At 35.8% G+C, this 17,229-nt stretch overlaps 1 protein-coding gene across 1 annotated transcript in view; it reads right to left on the bottom strand.

The window, feature by feature from the left end:
- Positions 1 to 17,229, bottom strand: part of CSMD1 (CUB and Sushi multiple domains 1) — a gene marked incomplete at its 5' end in the record, with an annotated part of 1,150,904 nt that overhangs the window by 26,673 nt on the left and 1,107,002 nt on the right. The window contains 4 exons of the mRNA XM_081335496.1: positions 4,867 to 5,040; positions 6,569 to 6,742; positions 12,445 to 12,624; positions 13,429 to 13,605. Of these exons, the coding sequence (XP_081191622.1) occupies positions 4,867 to 5,040; positions 6,569 to 6,742; positions 12,445 to 12,624; positions 13,429 to 13,605 (705 nt within the window). The remainder of the gene's footprint in view (positions 1 to 4,866; positions 5,041 to 6,568; positions 6,743 to 12,444; positions 12,625 to 13,428; positions 13,606 to 17,229) is intronic.

The raw sequence follows: 17,229 nt of genomic DNA on the forward strand, positions 1-17,229 counted from the left end.
GAACATTTAGGCTTCATATCAACATAACTAGAGTAAGTGTTAATGTTTAGATCACGTTCTGTTTGTGTTATCCTCAGAAGGGCACCTTGAGCTTTTATTTATTTTTATTTTGTTTATTTATTAAACTTATATGCTGCCCATGTCGCCTAGAAGATGACAGAGAATGGAATGGAATGGAATAGAGCTGGAAGGGACCTTGGAGGTCTTCTAGTCCAGCCCCCTGCTCAAGCAGGAGAATGAAGGAATCCAGCAGTGAGTATCCACTGGAGGAAAAAGAGGCAGTGACTGCCAATTTCCCCTGTGATGCTCTGCTCCACTTCCCATAGCATTCATGAGGGCATCTGTTCAGGAGGCATGCAGGCTTACAGAAGGAAAGAATCATTGTCAGTCTCATATTGTGAGTAGAACTCTATTGAGGTCAAAGTGACCAACTTCAACAACAATATTAATGATGCTATATTAACAAAAATAAAGGCAAAAGTAGTAACAAAATGCTAGTGCCTTTCAGCTGTAACAAAATTTACATGTATTTAATAAAAGTAGCCTGTTGTCAGAAAGGAAAAAAATATGTTCTGAAGCTGTGGTGATTTCAGCAGTACATATTCTTGCCAATGTTAAGGAAGAGTTTTGTTATAAGATTATTATTCCAATAGAAGAGAATATTTGTAGCTAAGGGTTGGGGTCTTGGTGCTCTCTGAGCTTGTTGTTTTTTTGCAGATTTTTCATTAGCCACTAGGTAATACAATCAGCGCTATGAGCGGGATTTGCCTTCTGTTTATACATAAGTGGCTTGCCCTGTCAGTGTTGATGGGAGTGTTTTTGGTTATTCCTTAATTTGGCTGTTGTTGACTGAGTTGGAAATTGGTATTTGATTACTATTATCATGGGATCTAGCAACAGGAATGCCAATCATTCCTATGAACAATTATAAAAGGCTACCCAGGGACAAAGTACTCTGAATCCTGTAAGAGAAAGAAGGAAACAGATTTTTGGGTACAAAGGAACACTAAATATTCTTACAGTAGAAAAGTTCTTCATACACTTACTGTATTTATAGTAAGGGTGATATTTTACTCATTTTACACTAGTTCTTAGTAATTTCCAGTGTACTTATAAAATAGAATTAGGATACAATAAAGCAAATTTGTAAGGGACGTGGTGGCTCAGTGGGTTAGGACGCTGAGCTTGTCAATCAGAAGGTCGGCAGTTTGGCGGGTCGAATTCCGAGTGCCGCGTAACAGAGTGAGCGCCTGTTACTCGTCCCAGCTTCTGCCAACCTAGCAGTTCGAAAACATGTAAAAATGCAAGTAGAAAAATAGGGACCACTACGGTGGGAAGGTAACAGCGTTCCATGCACCTTTGGCATCTAGTCATGCCGGCCACATGACCATGGAGACGTCCTGGGACAAGCGCAGGCTCTTCGGCTATGAAATGGAGATGAGCACCGGCCCCTAGAGTCGGAAACGACTAGCACGCATGTGAGGGGGAACCTTTACCTTTACCTTTAAAGCAAATTTGTTTGATTTTCAGTTCAATCAGTCACTGGAATATATAATGGACTTATTTACAAAGCAAATCTTAAAGGCTTCAGCAGTCAGGAGGCCAGGAGTCTAACACAAAGTTTTTTTTTTTTTTTAAAGTACTTGAACAATCAAGGGACTTTTACTTTCATCAGCAGTTTGCCTAGGCATCTGCTAATGGGAAAATAAAACAACATTCCTCCAGCAGAAAATAATATTATGATTTTTTAAAGTATCTTGAAGCTACAGCAGTTGAAAAGGAGGCAGGGCCTCTTCTGAGTAAGTGCTGTTTACAAAGGATTATTATTATTATAAAACACTTTGTCTTAGAATATTTAATTAAAGTTAGGATTTACTTCAACATCACCTCCCTGTGAGGATGAATGTCCAAATATTTGTGTGGTTTGGTACTACCCTTAAACAGCATGTCTATAAATCAAGAAAGAAATGCTATAGCAGGGTTACAGCCCTTTTGTCGTGAGTCCAATCAATCACAGCCAGTTTATTATTATGGTAAACAGAAATGTGTGTCATACAACCCTCCTGAGACTATTACCATCTCATATTGCTGGTGGAAATTTTAATGTTTGAATCTGTCCTGTGATAGAATATGCAAAGTCTTCCTCTCCTGCCACCATAAGATGTTAAAACAACATTACTGAATTTCTTCCCTGTCTTCATCACATTTTGAAACAGAATTATATCCTTTCTGTTGAATGAGTTTACCCTGAAAATAAGAGGGAGCATCTGATAACTTTGGTTTTTGTAGCTTTTAATTGATGAGATGATCTTAGGAATAATTTCCTAACAGTATAGTAGTTTAACTAAATACCATGGAATTTCCCCACAGTAAACCAGGAGGGCTTGAAGCAGTTTGAGAAAGGGGAACAAGGCCTCTGACCTCAAACACAAAGTTACATCCACTGTTTCCTGATGTTTCTAGGTCACTCATTGACTAGGGAGGTCCAAAGATTCTCTCCTCAGTTTGCCTCGCTCTTTATAAGCATTTTTTCCTGCACCTTTATTTTTGTTTTCTTTGCCTTGCCCAGGAATAGGCTAAGCATTATAGGGAGATGGGAGAAGTCTGTACCTTCTATTTAGCTTTCTTCCCCAACAATCTAGATACCTTTTTTCCCCCACAATTTGCATGAGGGACTGTTTCTATAATGAGAACTTCTAAGAAAGTGGGATGATTCCATAATTCATACACGTACAAATTAGGTCAGAGACAGAGATAGCTGAAAAAATTAATTAGGTAAATTTGATAAACATTTCTAGACAGCAATCAATGGAAATATAAGAATTGAGATTGGGGACATTTTGATCAGCTATCTGCAACATTCCCCCCCCCCTCTCTCTCTCTCTCTCTGTTGGATAGGTTATTCTCTATTCCAGACATGTCAAACACAAGGCCCGGGGGCCAGATCCGGCCCGCGAAGTGGCTTCATGTGGCCCACGAAGCCATCCTGGAAACAGTGAGGGAACGGCCCCCTCTGCCTTGGCCCTGGCCCAGAGACCCTCCTTCTGCCAGAGACCCTCAGATCTGACCCACTCCTGCCCAGGCCCCCATAGGCACCCTTGATGCGTAGGTCATACAGACTCTAGCCACGCCCACCCAGTAGGCCATGCCCACCCTGGCCATACCCACCCGGCCCCCTGAGGGCAACCACAATGCTGATGCGGCCCTCAATGAAATTGAGTTTGACACCCCTGCTCTATTCTTTGCCATATAAATATCATATAGTAATTGTTGGCAAATTTCAACAACTGAAACCAGCTTACTGGATATCACAGTGTGTTTAATAATACTTTGAACAATAACTGAAACTACATAGCAGTCATACAGTATTTTGATCTCTTTCTTTTTCGTTTAGATCTTTAGCATTTTAGTACTGCATTAATGAAGTGAGCTGCTCTTGAATAGATTCACATGGTTGCTAAATACTGCTGTTTTACAGAGATAAATGTGAGAAGACAAAAATTAGATTCTTTTTAACTTAATAAAGCTATTTCAGAGGGAGAAGAATATGACTTCAAAAGAATTGTGCTCTTTTGAGTTCCTTTAAACTGAGAATTAATTCAACAGAGCCAAAATACAAATCAACACTTAGCTATTGAGATGAGGTCATCAAAATAACTATGTGCAGGATTGAGTGATTGCTGTATTATTTATGATATGGAGGAGACAGTCAAACTGCTTTGTCTTATACAGATAGCTGGCTGAATTTTGTCATTACTAGGCAGGTAGGCAAGAGGGGTAGGAAATGGGAACAATACAACTCTGAATGTCATGGAATTATAATGCACTAAATTAAGTGAAGTATAATAAATATAAAATAACACATAGGTTCCATTTTGGGTCTTAATGCACCACCTTAAATTAATATGAACACAACCCCCTGTTCAGATATTCATTTGATTGTATAATTGCTGAAAATATGTGAAGGAATGGAAATGACTTGGTCCAAAAAGCCCCCGGTTCATTTTGCCTCATCTTCCTTATTTTCCCAACTTGTACTTTTGAGTAGTACATTCTTAAAGGTGATGAAAAAAAACCCAAACTATTTGTATACAGACAAATGTGAACAGAATTCCCTTTCACATATTGTTCATCAATAGGGAAATGTGAAAAATGAGTGGCCAGAGAGAATACCTGAAGAGAGACTGAGGTAAGAATCCCTCTCAAGTCAGATTTTAGCATTATCACAGCCTTGCCGTGCTTCTGTGTCTGGTACTTTACTGGCTGGAGCAATTTCTTAAGTTTTGTTTAGAGAAACTCCTATTGTTTGTGTCATATATAACTGATGTTTGCATCTATCAGTGTTTTATTATTTAACAAAAATAAATATCTCACAAATGTAACATACTCTCTGAAGCAAATCTTGACATTTTAGTTATTCCCATTTAGTAACAGGGTTATAGCAATGAATTGTGTGCAAGTTTAAATGGAAGTGCAGGAAAACCTCTGAACTCAGAGTTTTAGTATCAATAGAGAATGCAAGGGGCATATTTTTTTATATCCTCTTAATAGATTGAAAGTTAAATCTGATCTAGATTAATTTATGTTTACTAGATTTTTCATATTCTTATTGGATAGAGGATGCTAGTAGAGTAGCAGTACATTTTGTTCCTTTAGCAGCAGACAAAGATGCATTGACTATGCACAAAAAAACCCCTCATTAATATATTTAGGCTTTGTTAAAATATTGACAGCATAGAAGATCACCATACAGATAAGATCAACCATTTCTTGCCTTTTAAATATTTCTTCAAATCCCTTCCAAATAACTTAGTCGATTTGTTTCTTTTTCGTTGCTCAATGGTAGCAAATAAACAAATAAATTACCAATGCATGTGGGCTGAATTCCACTCCATGTACCATCAGCTTGGCAAACTCGCCTTGAAGATCCTATCAATATCAAAGATGGTCTGCACTGGAAAGTGACTTCAGATCTGTAGGTGAAACTTTTACCACTGAGTCTCCCATTAGCTGGAACACCAGGTTCTCCACAAAAGACAGCTGTTACACAGAAGGAATATTAATGTAGAGCCTTAAGAAATAGACGAGAAAATCATTTGTTGATTCAAGATAAAAGGAGCCACACTATTTATTGCTAAATCGTTTTCAAGACTAAAAAAATGAAAAGAGAACCCATGAGAAATGGGAATCACAAGGCTTGATGTAACTATATCCGTGGGGGAAGTAGACAAATAGTGGGTACATTATGGACAGCATGGAGGTTGGAATATGTAAAAACTATGAAAATCAATCAGTCAAAGGATGTTTTTCCATTGAAATTTTTCTCTTACGGATTTAGATAGCAAAATAACTTTGTGACAAGCTCAGAAAAGTTATCTTGCCCAAATCATCAGGAAGATCTGATTTTTCTATTTTTCCCCAAAATACCCTAAATAGTCAATTAATGACCTTTGGTGACTTAATAACAAAATTAAGATGCCTTTAAAAATGTTTTTAATCAATATACTTTGGCAACAGAAAGCAATCTTGTTTTCATAAATGTTTGCAAAAACTTAACAGAAATAGATCAATATATATTCAGAATGCTTTCATATGTGTGTACAAATAATGCAATACAGATAATGCATATCTTTATGCATCATTTCACCAAGATCTCTTGTATATATTTCAATTAAAAATAAATAATGATTTTGATACATAGAGGATGCTTTGAGCCCCTATTCCATTAAAATGAGTTATTTGGGACAATTTAAGGATTTTCTACTTGTAAACATCAATCAATCTGTATGACTTAATTAAGAGATTATTGTATCTCCTAAACATTTTGAGGATTCTGTACAGTTTGCAAAGATTAGCCATCTAATTATTGGCTTAGGTAATTATCAAGACCTCTAGCAAAACAGGCAGTTTCTTTCCTGCAGCCAAAGTACTATGATGCTTCTATTAATTTCCCCTGCCCAACTGCTAATATGTTAGTTCTAACCTTGCTCTCAATGGAAAAACAAATTCAGTGAGGAAAGAATGAGGCAAGCAGGCAGTTGGTAGTTGCTGGTTTTGTACCATCTCCCTAGCCAGCTGGAAGAATGGCTGGCTGATATCATATCATATCATATCAGTTTTAGGAGAAAAGCAGAATCTATACAAAAAGATAAAAGGGGTAGGACCAGTGGCTGTTTAGAAATAGCCAGAGGTGATAGACTGGAAGATATAATTTTATCAGGAATGTGTTTTAATTGCAACCAAAACATATTTAACTCTTGGGAGAATCTAAATTCAAAAACACACCTGAGTTTGTAACATAGCCAGAAGTGAACTCCACATTCAGTATTTTGAATATTGCACGGAATTTCAAAGTGAAAGTGTTACTTATACTTTCCGTTCCCAGCTGTAATTCATTTGCATTAAAGAGAAATTGCTGTCCTGCCTGCTTTTATCTTGTACACAATATTCCCTGTTGACTTTAAGTAACTCCTGCTATATTCTCAGTCATAAGTGTGCACGTTACAATATGAAACAGTAGGTATATTTAAAAAAACAAAACAAAAATGTTTAATCTCAATGAACTTACGTAGGCACTGTGGAATGTCTCCTCTCCATACTCCTCTACCTTCACATGAAAGGATAGCAGAATTGGAAACGTGATACCCATCAGCACAGCTGTAGCTTATACTTGATCCCCAGTGGAAATCAGATCCTTCCACCTTTCCATACAGGACCTGAGGAGGTGGTCCACAGGTAATAACTATCAGATTTAAAAGAGAGAACGTAGTAAAGTCTTTAATGATTATTCAGAATGGGAGTAAAAATACACTTGATAATCTGTTATATGCGCATTCTATTCTGTGTTTCTGTACATTTCATTCAAAGGATTGCTCCTTGTTTGCATCATGCATGACAGCAATTCTATCCTTGTTATGGAACGTACAATGCAGGAAGCAGTTGATTTGGGCTACATCTAGTAAAATAGCTCTGCCCAGTTGCCCAGAGCAGGGAGATGCTCTATTTATTTATTAAATTGGTATCCTGTATTTCTATTCATATGACACACTGTGTTGAAAAGAATACATGTTATAAAAGATGTAAATTAGATGTAAATTAAAGCAAACTAAAGAATGTTACATAATTTTTCTGGATGCTTTTTTCTCTAAATGAAGGATGTAGAATTTTTATTCCTCATCCCTGATTCCTATATGATAATATTGGGTCAAAGATCTCTACATGTATTTTTTTTAATCAAATATATATACTGTACACTGTTGGCATGCCTAAGAGACAAATGATGAAGCATGATAAAATGGAGCTGCAGTATCTCCTTGCTATCTACTGAAATAGCAAAAGTGTAAAAAAAGTGAATTTGGGGAATGGGGAAGGAATAACAAATTATTTATATTAAACAAACTATATTATTCTCAGAAAACTTTAGCAATTGTTTTGTAATTGGAGTAAATGGTGAAGGATAGATAAAATAAAGAGTTATCTTGGAAGTAACTTAACATTAAAAAAATGGGGAAAAAAACTTACTATAAGAATGATTAGATATCACCTAGAAATTTTTGCATTGCAAGCCAGTTAATAATATAAAGAGATATATATCTTCCATCTACACCTAGGCAGTAAGAAATTGTTTTAAATCTTTTAAGCAATTTTCACTCTTTTTTCTTTGTAAGAACTTGCAGTTTGGGTATTTCTGTCTCTATTTCATTCTGTATTTTTTCTTCAATTTTCCTGCTTCAGCCATTTCAACGGTTGTCAACAGAAGCCTCATTTCATGATCTCAGTTCACTATAAAAGCCTCAATATCAAAATCCAATCTATGACCCAGCTAAGTCCAAATATGACTAGTTGATCATAATCCCAGAAAAAAAGCTGTCTACTATATATCAACCTTAGCAATTACCAGGAGCTTAATGGAAATACATAAAAACTTTCCAACACAGCTCAGAGATTGCTCAATCCAACAGAGGTTGATACTTTACTAGATGCTCATTCCAGATAGTGGTAGTTGATAAAATGCAAGACCCATAATATTTTGAAAACATTGTATCACTTGTATCATTCCTTTCCCATTCCCAAAATTCATATTTGAATAAATACTCTCAATTTAGGTAATGAAATCATAGGTGGCCTCCTTTCTCATATATATTTCCCCAGTATCCTACTTATTGAAAAAAATATTTATTTGTGATTAACATTGGAACACCTCTTGATATCTAGATTAATGTTGGAATGATATTCATTTTTAATAATATTAATTTTAACCCATAAACATGGAATTTTGTTCCATCTACTAAAATCTAAGCAATATTCTATAAAAAATAACATTTAATTTCAGATCAAAAGATTTGAAAGATTGTTAAAACAAATAAAATTGGATCTGGAAAGGTGGAAACATCTTCATTGTTAGGAAGAATAGCTACAGTGAAAATGAATATTTTATTGAAAATACTCTTCTTATTTCGAACGATTCCTGTAAAATTGGGGAAGGTCTTTTTGGACGAGCTAAACACAATAGTACTGAGATTCATCTAGCAAGGGAAAAAACCAAGAATTAAAGTGAAAATGCTACAAGAAGCTAAAGATAGTGGTGGATTTGGACTCCCGGATTGGAGACTGTATTATCAAGCAGCTATTCTACCATGGGTTAAAGAATGGATAATGCTGAGAAATAAAAGACTATTTTACCTTGAGGCACATGACTTACAAATTGGTTGGCATACCTTCCTATGGTACGGAAAGAATAAAACACACAGATATTTTCAAACCCATTTTATAAGGAATGTACTTCTAGAATGGGAAAGAATAAAGAAGAAAATTTATATTAAGCTACCTGAATGGCTTTCAACAATGGAAGCTTTTGCTTACCTAAATTTAATTAACTATGACAAAGTTGTGACTTATAAAGATATCTTGGATAATGAAGGGAAATTGAAAGATAGACAAGTTTTACAATGACAAGGTATTGATTTAGCATGGTGGCCATATTTGCAAATTCAAACAAGATATGAAAAAGATCTAAAGACAATGGGCTTCTATAAAGAACAGACAGAATTTGATCAGACATTGTTAAAAACAGATGAAAATTTGATTAGGAAACTCTATAGATTTCTGCTAAATTTAAAATGGAAGAAGAACAAGTAAAAGAAACAATGATAACATGGGCAAAAAACTTTGGATATTCTATAGATTTGGAAGACTGGCAGAAACTATGGGATAGAAATTTCAGATTGACTAAAGCAGTCTCATATAAAGAAAACTTGTATAAAATGTTTTATAGATGGCATATGACACCAGTAAGATTAGCGAAAATGTTTAAAAATACTTCGAATAATTGCTGGAAATGTAAACAAAGGCCAGGTACTTACTATCATATCTGGTGAACATGCCCTAGCAAAAAAGTTTTGGGTTAAGATACATATATGGTTGGAAAAGATGCCTAAAAGACAGAATTGTTCTTGTTAGGAATATTAGGACCTAATTATGAGAACGAGACTGAATATTTAATATTGCATGTACTGACAGCAGTGAGAATAGCATTTGTCCAATACTGGAAAAATGAAAACTTACCAACTGAAGAGGTTTTAATTAAGAAAATCTTAGAATGTGCAGAAATAGATAGACTGACGTTAGAGATTAAAGAGAAAGAAGATTCAATTTACTATAGAACATGGGATAATTTTTACCAATGGTTAGGAAAATGAATTAGTGAGAAATGAATGTGATATGTTATTTTGAATATATATTAGCAAGAAGAATGATATGTATTGATTAATTGATACTGTTTTTGATTATCATTTATTACATTTTCTACAGTTATCTATTATTTTATTTATTTATTTTATTTTAATTCCATTTATATCCCGCCCTTCTCTGAAGACTCAGGGTGGCTTACAAGCTTAGCAGTAGCCTTCATTCTATGTATATGCCTGCTTATTAGGGCTTTCACACACCCCCAAGTGGCATTATTACAAAGTCAGCTTAATTGCCCCCAACAATCTGGGTCCTCATTTTACCCACCTCGGAAGGATGGAAGGTTGAGTCAACCTTGAGCCTGGTGGGACGCGAACCTGCACTAATTGCAGGCAGCTGGTGTTACTTAAGGAGGCATTAGCCCACTGCTCCACCAAGGCTCTATATAATATCTTACTATATTAACTATTGTTAATTGAACATATGTACCCGGACAATAGCCTCTTTGCTAAAGAATGAAAGCATTATTGGGGGATAACCCCAATGTTGATCCTAACCCCATCCTAATCCCAACCCCAATCCTGATCCTAATCCCACCCTAAACCCTAATCCCTAACCCAATCCTATTTTATTCCTAATCCTATAAAATTCAATAAAATCATTTTTTAAAAAAGATTTTATTTTGAGTTTACTGGACAAAGAATGTATTTGAAAAGACAGACATCAGATTTTCTAAACTGATCATGTACAAAATTTGAGGTGTTGCAAACATTTGCTTTGGTCCTACGAATCACTAACATCCATTTGGAATAATATTTTAATATACATAGATTTATGGGGAAGTTTTGTAGTGTTACTGATGTAGATACTATGTTCAATTATATCTCCAAACTTGGAATCTGATCATTTGTGGAGAGTTATGGTTGTATTGAGCCTGTATTGAGGTGTTACTAAATATTTTTGAGACACTGGAAAAGTAATATTCCTGTTATTAAAGATTAGCTTTAAAAGATGTGTGACTTTACTAATTAAAAATAAGTCAATATGTTTTTGTGGTATAGATTTTATGGTATTTCATAATTATAGACAATCATTAAATATTTTTCCCTTAAGATAGATTTAGAAAGTTAGACATTTTATTAATATGTGACATATTGGCGTGTTTCCCCTTTTTCTTTTTATTGTTTTGTTTTTGTAGTTTTTCTGGAATTTCTTTCCTAGACTTTTGTATTTTGTAATTTTTCTACTTCTTTCTATAATACAGGGGTCTTCAAACCTGGCCCTTTTATGACTTGTGGATTTCAATTCCCAGAATTCCTCAGCCAGTGTGGAATTCTGAGGAATTTTGGGAATTGAAGTGCACAAGTCATAAAAGGGCCAAGTTTGAAGACCCCTGCTATAATACATTAAGAAATAAAAAGCAATCTATTTTTCAATATATATATGAGGAAATGATAACTGGGCAGTTTAGAATAGTTCTAAATGGGCAAGAGACTTATGATGCTATAACCTCCAATCTTTTCTCCAATGGCAGAGCCTTAGGGCTGGGTAATCTGTTATGCCTTTTCTGCTTTCTAAACCTTGGGCACAGTGGATAATTGTCCACAATAGGCCTTTCACTCAGGCATACTGGATTAAGAAAGAGATTAACTATAGGTGGGAATTTACAAATGTAGCATTATCATTTATGGAATGAGACCTGCATAACCAAAGACTTAAGGTAGTTTATGCTTTCTCTAACTTGTCTTCACTGAAAACCGTTACAAAGAACAAACACTAGTGATTCAAGAGACATTTTCTTTAGCTTTGCAAACAAAATGTGAAGAGTCTGCCAAAGCAATAGAAAAAAACCCTGAAAGATGAAACTAATTCATGCCCATTTAAGTAATGGCTTCCGCTCTAGAAGATTCTGATTACAGCTTAGTGACTATCTCACATATCCTGAGAAAGTAGATTGTAATTGTAATAATACAATTTTAGCAGTAAGAAAAGATGTGTTGTGTAGAGCACACTGAAGTACTATAAATGATTACATATTTTAGTCCTACAGTTCACTGAATAAAGAGAATGCCTTCTTGGCATAATATGTTGGCTAATCCTGAGATTCAAGATAGAGTGACCCCTCAAAAATTTTTTGCAGGAGATAAACCTTAATTTAATCCTTTTAGTTTCTTAAGTTTTAATGTTGGAGAATTAGTTTTATTCTGGCTGTTCTGAATGTAGATGATTGTGCAGTTTTAACTTAAAACTATATACCACTTCACATTTGTTATTGACTAATTGTGGTATTATAAATGCTAGAAACATCTGTTTCACTTGCTTCTAAAATCTACTTAAGTTTTGTTTTACAGGAACTTGGAGGAATGAGTTGACTCCTCATGATGTAGTGGCAAGATAGTTATATTTTCCTTTCTAAATTCACCTGGCCTTTAAATGCTTTGTGACCTACATCACAAAGGTTAGTAAATGACATGCCTTTTCTTCAATAACAGATAAGACTATTACAACCATTTTATAACCATTCCCATTTCCTTAAGTCAATTAAAAAAAACCTATAGCAATATATTAAAGGCTTACCACTTAAATTTACTTTAAAATTATTAAAAGTAATGTTCCTTAATAATATCACATTTCAATTCTAGTTAGGCAATGGGTGAGTAATATTTACATGCCAATCAAAAGCCCAAAGCTTTACAGATGAGTTTACAATTAAAAGCCCAAAGCTTTACAGATGGGTTTACAATTAAAAGCCCAAACCTTTACAGATGGGTTTACTCTGGTTCCAAGTTCCATCTTTGGTACAACGGATTGTGAATGCTCCAACAGGTTCCATCAGGTAGCCTGGATTGCACTGATAGGTTATTGTCTTATTAAATGAGAAATCATTTCCAAACTGAATGCCATTTGCCAGTTCACCTGGATCTCCACAACTGATCACTAGTTAGGAAACAACAAGAAAGTTTTCTTTTTGAAGAAACGGTATTCTGCAGCAAATGTGCTTCCATGCATAATAGATATCATCAGAAATGTGCTAGTACAACTGTGTAATTTACATTCATATTCAAGCAGCCCCCTGCTGAAAGGCAACCTTTCAACCAAAGGAATTTTAAAACAGCCTCTCTGTGAATATGTCTATATAGTAGAGACGAATCCTGATGGAACATAAATATAATCAAGGACTCCTGCCATGAAAATGGAACTTCTAACCTGTGTTACAGCAATCTCACTGATTTAGGAGCAGAGATGGACTGCAAAACCGAAACTCAGATAGAGAAATGAAATTATGCTATTGATAAGGATGTAAAGATCTAAATAAAACATAATGCAGATTACACTTAGTAAACAAAATATACTAGTATACTAGATTGAAATCTATGTGTGCCATTATACAATATTTGCAGATAAGGCCAACATGTTTAGCAGATTAATTTACATAATTATATAGATCTGCCTCTGGCAAAATGCAGCAGAGTTTAATTTCTGGAAGGAAATGCAATCTATGTTTCTGTGGTTTAGAGTAGAGAATATATAAAGCTAGAACAATATAACATTAAGCACCTAAGCAAACTCACTAAATTTTATCTGATTTCAATGGGATTTACATTTAAGTGAACATGCTTAGGATCAAACTGAACACATGATAATAAACTTAATTTATCATGCTTTTTTCCCCAAACATTTTCCATGCAAATACTGCTTTTAATATTGACATATATTGTTAACAGAGTATTAATATCAAACCTGTACAGTCTGGGGCAATGCCAGTCCATGTCCCATTGGCTGTACAATGGCGAGTTGTCAGGCCAGAAGTCTTATAGCCTTCCCAACAAGCATAGATAACTGAGCTGGAAAATGAAATCCCATCACTATAGATTATTTTGCCATTGGCCGGTGTTCCAGGATTTCCACAAGATACAGCTGCCAAAAGTGGAGATGGGAGGAGCAAAAAAATAAACTTAATTAGAAGTGAATACATTTAAAAACACAAAAATCAATATTTCCATTGTTTGCGGCCATTAGTGGCTCTATGCTATACATCAGGGGTCTTCAAACTTGGCCCTTTTATGACTTGTGGACTTCAACTCCTAGAATTCCTCAGCCAGCATGCCTGGCTGAGAAATTCTGGAAGTTGAAGTCCACAAGTCATAAAAGGGCCAAGTTTGAAGACCCCTGGTATACATGAATAAAAATAGTTTTTGGATTGGGCTAATACAATCATAATAACTCATTAGTTTCAGTCTGATAACAATCTCCTAAATAGATTTGGAAACATGAAGTATGAAGCAAGAAAACAGAAGTGGGAATTATTCAAAACATTAGAATATTTCCACCTTTTACAATATACATACCCGCACACAGAAAGCAACACACCATGGTTTGTTTCCCAGGATATATCCTAGAATGGTTAGAGTGATTATCCATAGTAGAATTCAATACTTGGTGTTTACGTTTGAAGGAACCATAGTTTTTATTAAAATGAACTCAAATTCTTTGCAATTTTTTTTCCCACATGATTATTTTCAGATATACAGCAGCTTCCTTCTGATGCTGCATAACTCCTAATCAAACAATTTCCAATTTAGAAAGAGTTACAACTCTAGTCTATTGTCTCAAGAGTATGTTTCATAATTTCCCCATCAATAGCTCTGTTGTGGTAAAACAAATGACAGGATGGAAGATTCATTTTGTTCCCAATTACATTTGCTCTAAGAAAATCATTTAATAACAAAGCTGAGTCAAAAGGAAACATGCCAATGTTAGGCAGAGGGCAGGGTGAAGATTTGAGGAAGTAAAATTCACCAGAGAACAATGGAAAATGGCTATTATGTGCATCCAAATATAATTTTTGTTTGATTAATGATGTCCAGAAAGGGCATATTTTTGCACAAGAGACTTTGCAATGCACACTATTGTGCCACATATGAAAAAGTCCATAGATATGTAATATTTAACTACTACATACCAATTCAACAGATGAAGAAACTGAGGAACATTTTCTAGATAGGAAAGAAGCTTTAAGAAGATGGATTGCTGACTGGAAAAGAGAACAGGTGCTTATAATAAATTAAAATAAGAGAGGATCATAATCATTTCTATACATGGGATGAATATATACTAAGATACAGTACTTTTGGGAAGGAGAAAGAAAAGTGAGTGAAGGACATAAATCTGAATCTAGAGCAAAAGTTCCCTGCAGCTCACCTTTCTATTGATGTCCTTAGTTTTCTCTTATTCTGTTTCACTATTTTAAGGCAAATGCTTTGACAATGCCCATTAGCAAAGTTAAATAACACAAGATTTTTTTTCCATTAATCCATACTAGCAATTTGCATCTACATTCAACTCTCAAAGCAGTCTTGCTTGGAATAATGTGAGCTTCTGGTTATCTTTTGTTTTCCTAGCTTGAAAGAATGCAAGTTAGATAATAAAGTACACTGGTTCATTCAGAAAGTTTCCATTAGATTAACGAACAACAATGAAACATAGTACAGGAAGTCCTTGCTTAATGGCCACAAGTGGAATCAGCAATTCTGTCACTAATTGGCATGGTTGTTCAGCAAGACTTTCCATTGCTTTTCTGAAGCTGACTTTGAAGTGCACAAACGGTGATCACAAGACCTCAGCATGCTTCAATGATCATAAATGCTCACTGGATGTGAAGTGTCCAAATCTCGACTGTGGCAATAGAGCAGGTCTAGGACAACTTGCCACAGAGGACTCGCTGCAGCCGACTTGCCGCGACTGACTTGCCATTGTCAACTAGCTGCAGGATAACTTGCTATGGCCATCTAGCTGTGAAACAACTTGCCATGGGACAATTCAATGCCAATTGACCAACAGGCCCTGGGACTCCACACTCTGGCTCACCCCAGGACTTCTAACTGGAGAAGGTTTAAACCTAAAGCAAGACAAGGCCTGCTGCAATTCACTTGTCCCTCTCTTGAGTTGTCCTGTGTTGAATTGTCCCATAGCAAGTTGTCCCATGGCAAATTGGCTGTAGCGAGTTGTCTTGCAGCAAGTTGACTGGGGTGAGACAGCCAGGGCAAATTGGCTACATTGAGTTGTCCCATTCCGAATGGTGCAATGATTGTAAGTGACAGCAGTGGTCATAAAGTTATTTTTTCAGTACTGTTGAAACTTTGAACAGTCACTAAACAGGGCAGTTGTTAAACGAGTACTACCTATATGTTCTTTTGGCTGATAACTGTAAGCCAAAGATAAGCAGTTTCATATTGGGGAATATTTGCCAGTACTATGCTGATAAGTGCATATCATCAGTTTTTATTTAATATACACATATTTTGGATTGTTAAATCTACTCAATTTCTGGCAGATATTCAGTGTCACATAAGTAGAACTCTGCTTCACATTAGGATTTTCTTTTCCTCTTTTTCCTCTGCCACTCCCTACCTGCTTCAGAGTCCTCTTCCCCAACTTTAGGGTACAGGGTTTTGTTTGCTAAGAGATAGGGGAGGGGGACTTCCGGTTTTGTGTGGTAGCAACCGGTCATGGGCTTGCGGATTCTCTACACCCCTGCGGCTAATTTCACCCTACCTGGGGACCCTAAATGGGTCTAAGTTGCCCCAGAGAGATGACGAAGAAAGAAGGGTGCTCCAGAGATTCTGGAATGGCGGCAGCCATTCTGTTTGACTTGGGGAAAGCCTTCTAACCTGACAGGAGAAAGGCTGGCCGTATTTATTTATTTATTTATTTATTTATTTATTTATTTATTTATTTATTTATTTATTTATTTATTTGATTTATATACCGCCCTTCTCCTGAAGGACTCAGGGCGGTGTACAGGGCAATAAAAATAAGAATACATTAGTTAAAATAATAGTAAAACCCAAATCCATCAGGCCAGGCCGGCTTGTTTGAATAGATAAGTTTTTAGATCACGCCGGAAGGAGCGAAGGTCGGGGGCCATCCGGAGTTCAGCCGGTAAGCGGTTCCAAAGGATTGGTGCACCCACCGAGAATGCTCTCCCCCTGGGGGTCACCAGCTGACATTGCATCGCCCAGCCCAAGCTACTAGCAACCGAAGTCCAAAAGCATTAACCAGCACAACTGTGAACAGCGTGCTTGAAACTGGGTGAGGAATTCAATCTTCTTTTTTCTATTCTACATTTAATTTCCTGAAAAAGATCCTCAAGAAAGGGAAGGAGGGGGATTTCTGCCCCACACTTATACTAACAGAAGCGGCAAATTAATCTTTTTATGGAGGATAAAAATATATGAAATTGAAAAACAAATAGTTGCTGACACCTAGTGATGGATAAAGACTACAACAACTATGATTTTAATATAAGACTTGCAAAACCTGGGAAAAGCTAATCTGTGTTTGTTACCTTCAAAGTTTTAACAACAAAAAACAGCTGTGACAAAAGAAGACAATCTGGGTAGTAGACAAAGACAGAATTATAAATTTCAGGGAAAAAATCTTTTTTGAATTATTTGGATTACAAATATCTATTTAATCGGGACTCTAAAGCTATTTGCAGAGAAAAGAAAGGAAGAGAAAAACTCAAATTCTTGGCCATCA

This window comes from Vipera berus, assembly GCF_964194415.1.
Source record: "Vipera berus genome assembly, chromosome: 1".
Taxonomy (NCBI): domain Eukaryota; kingdom Metazoa; phylum Chordata; class Lepidosauria; order Squamata; family Viperidae; genus Vipera; species Vipera berus.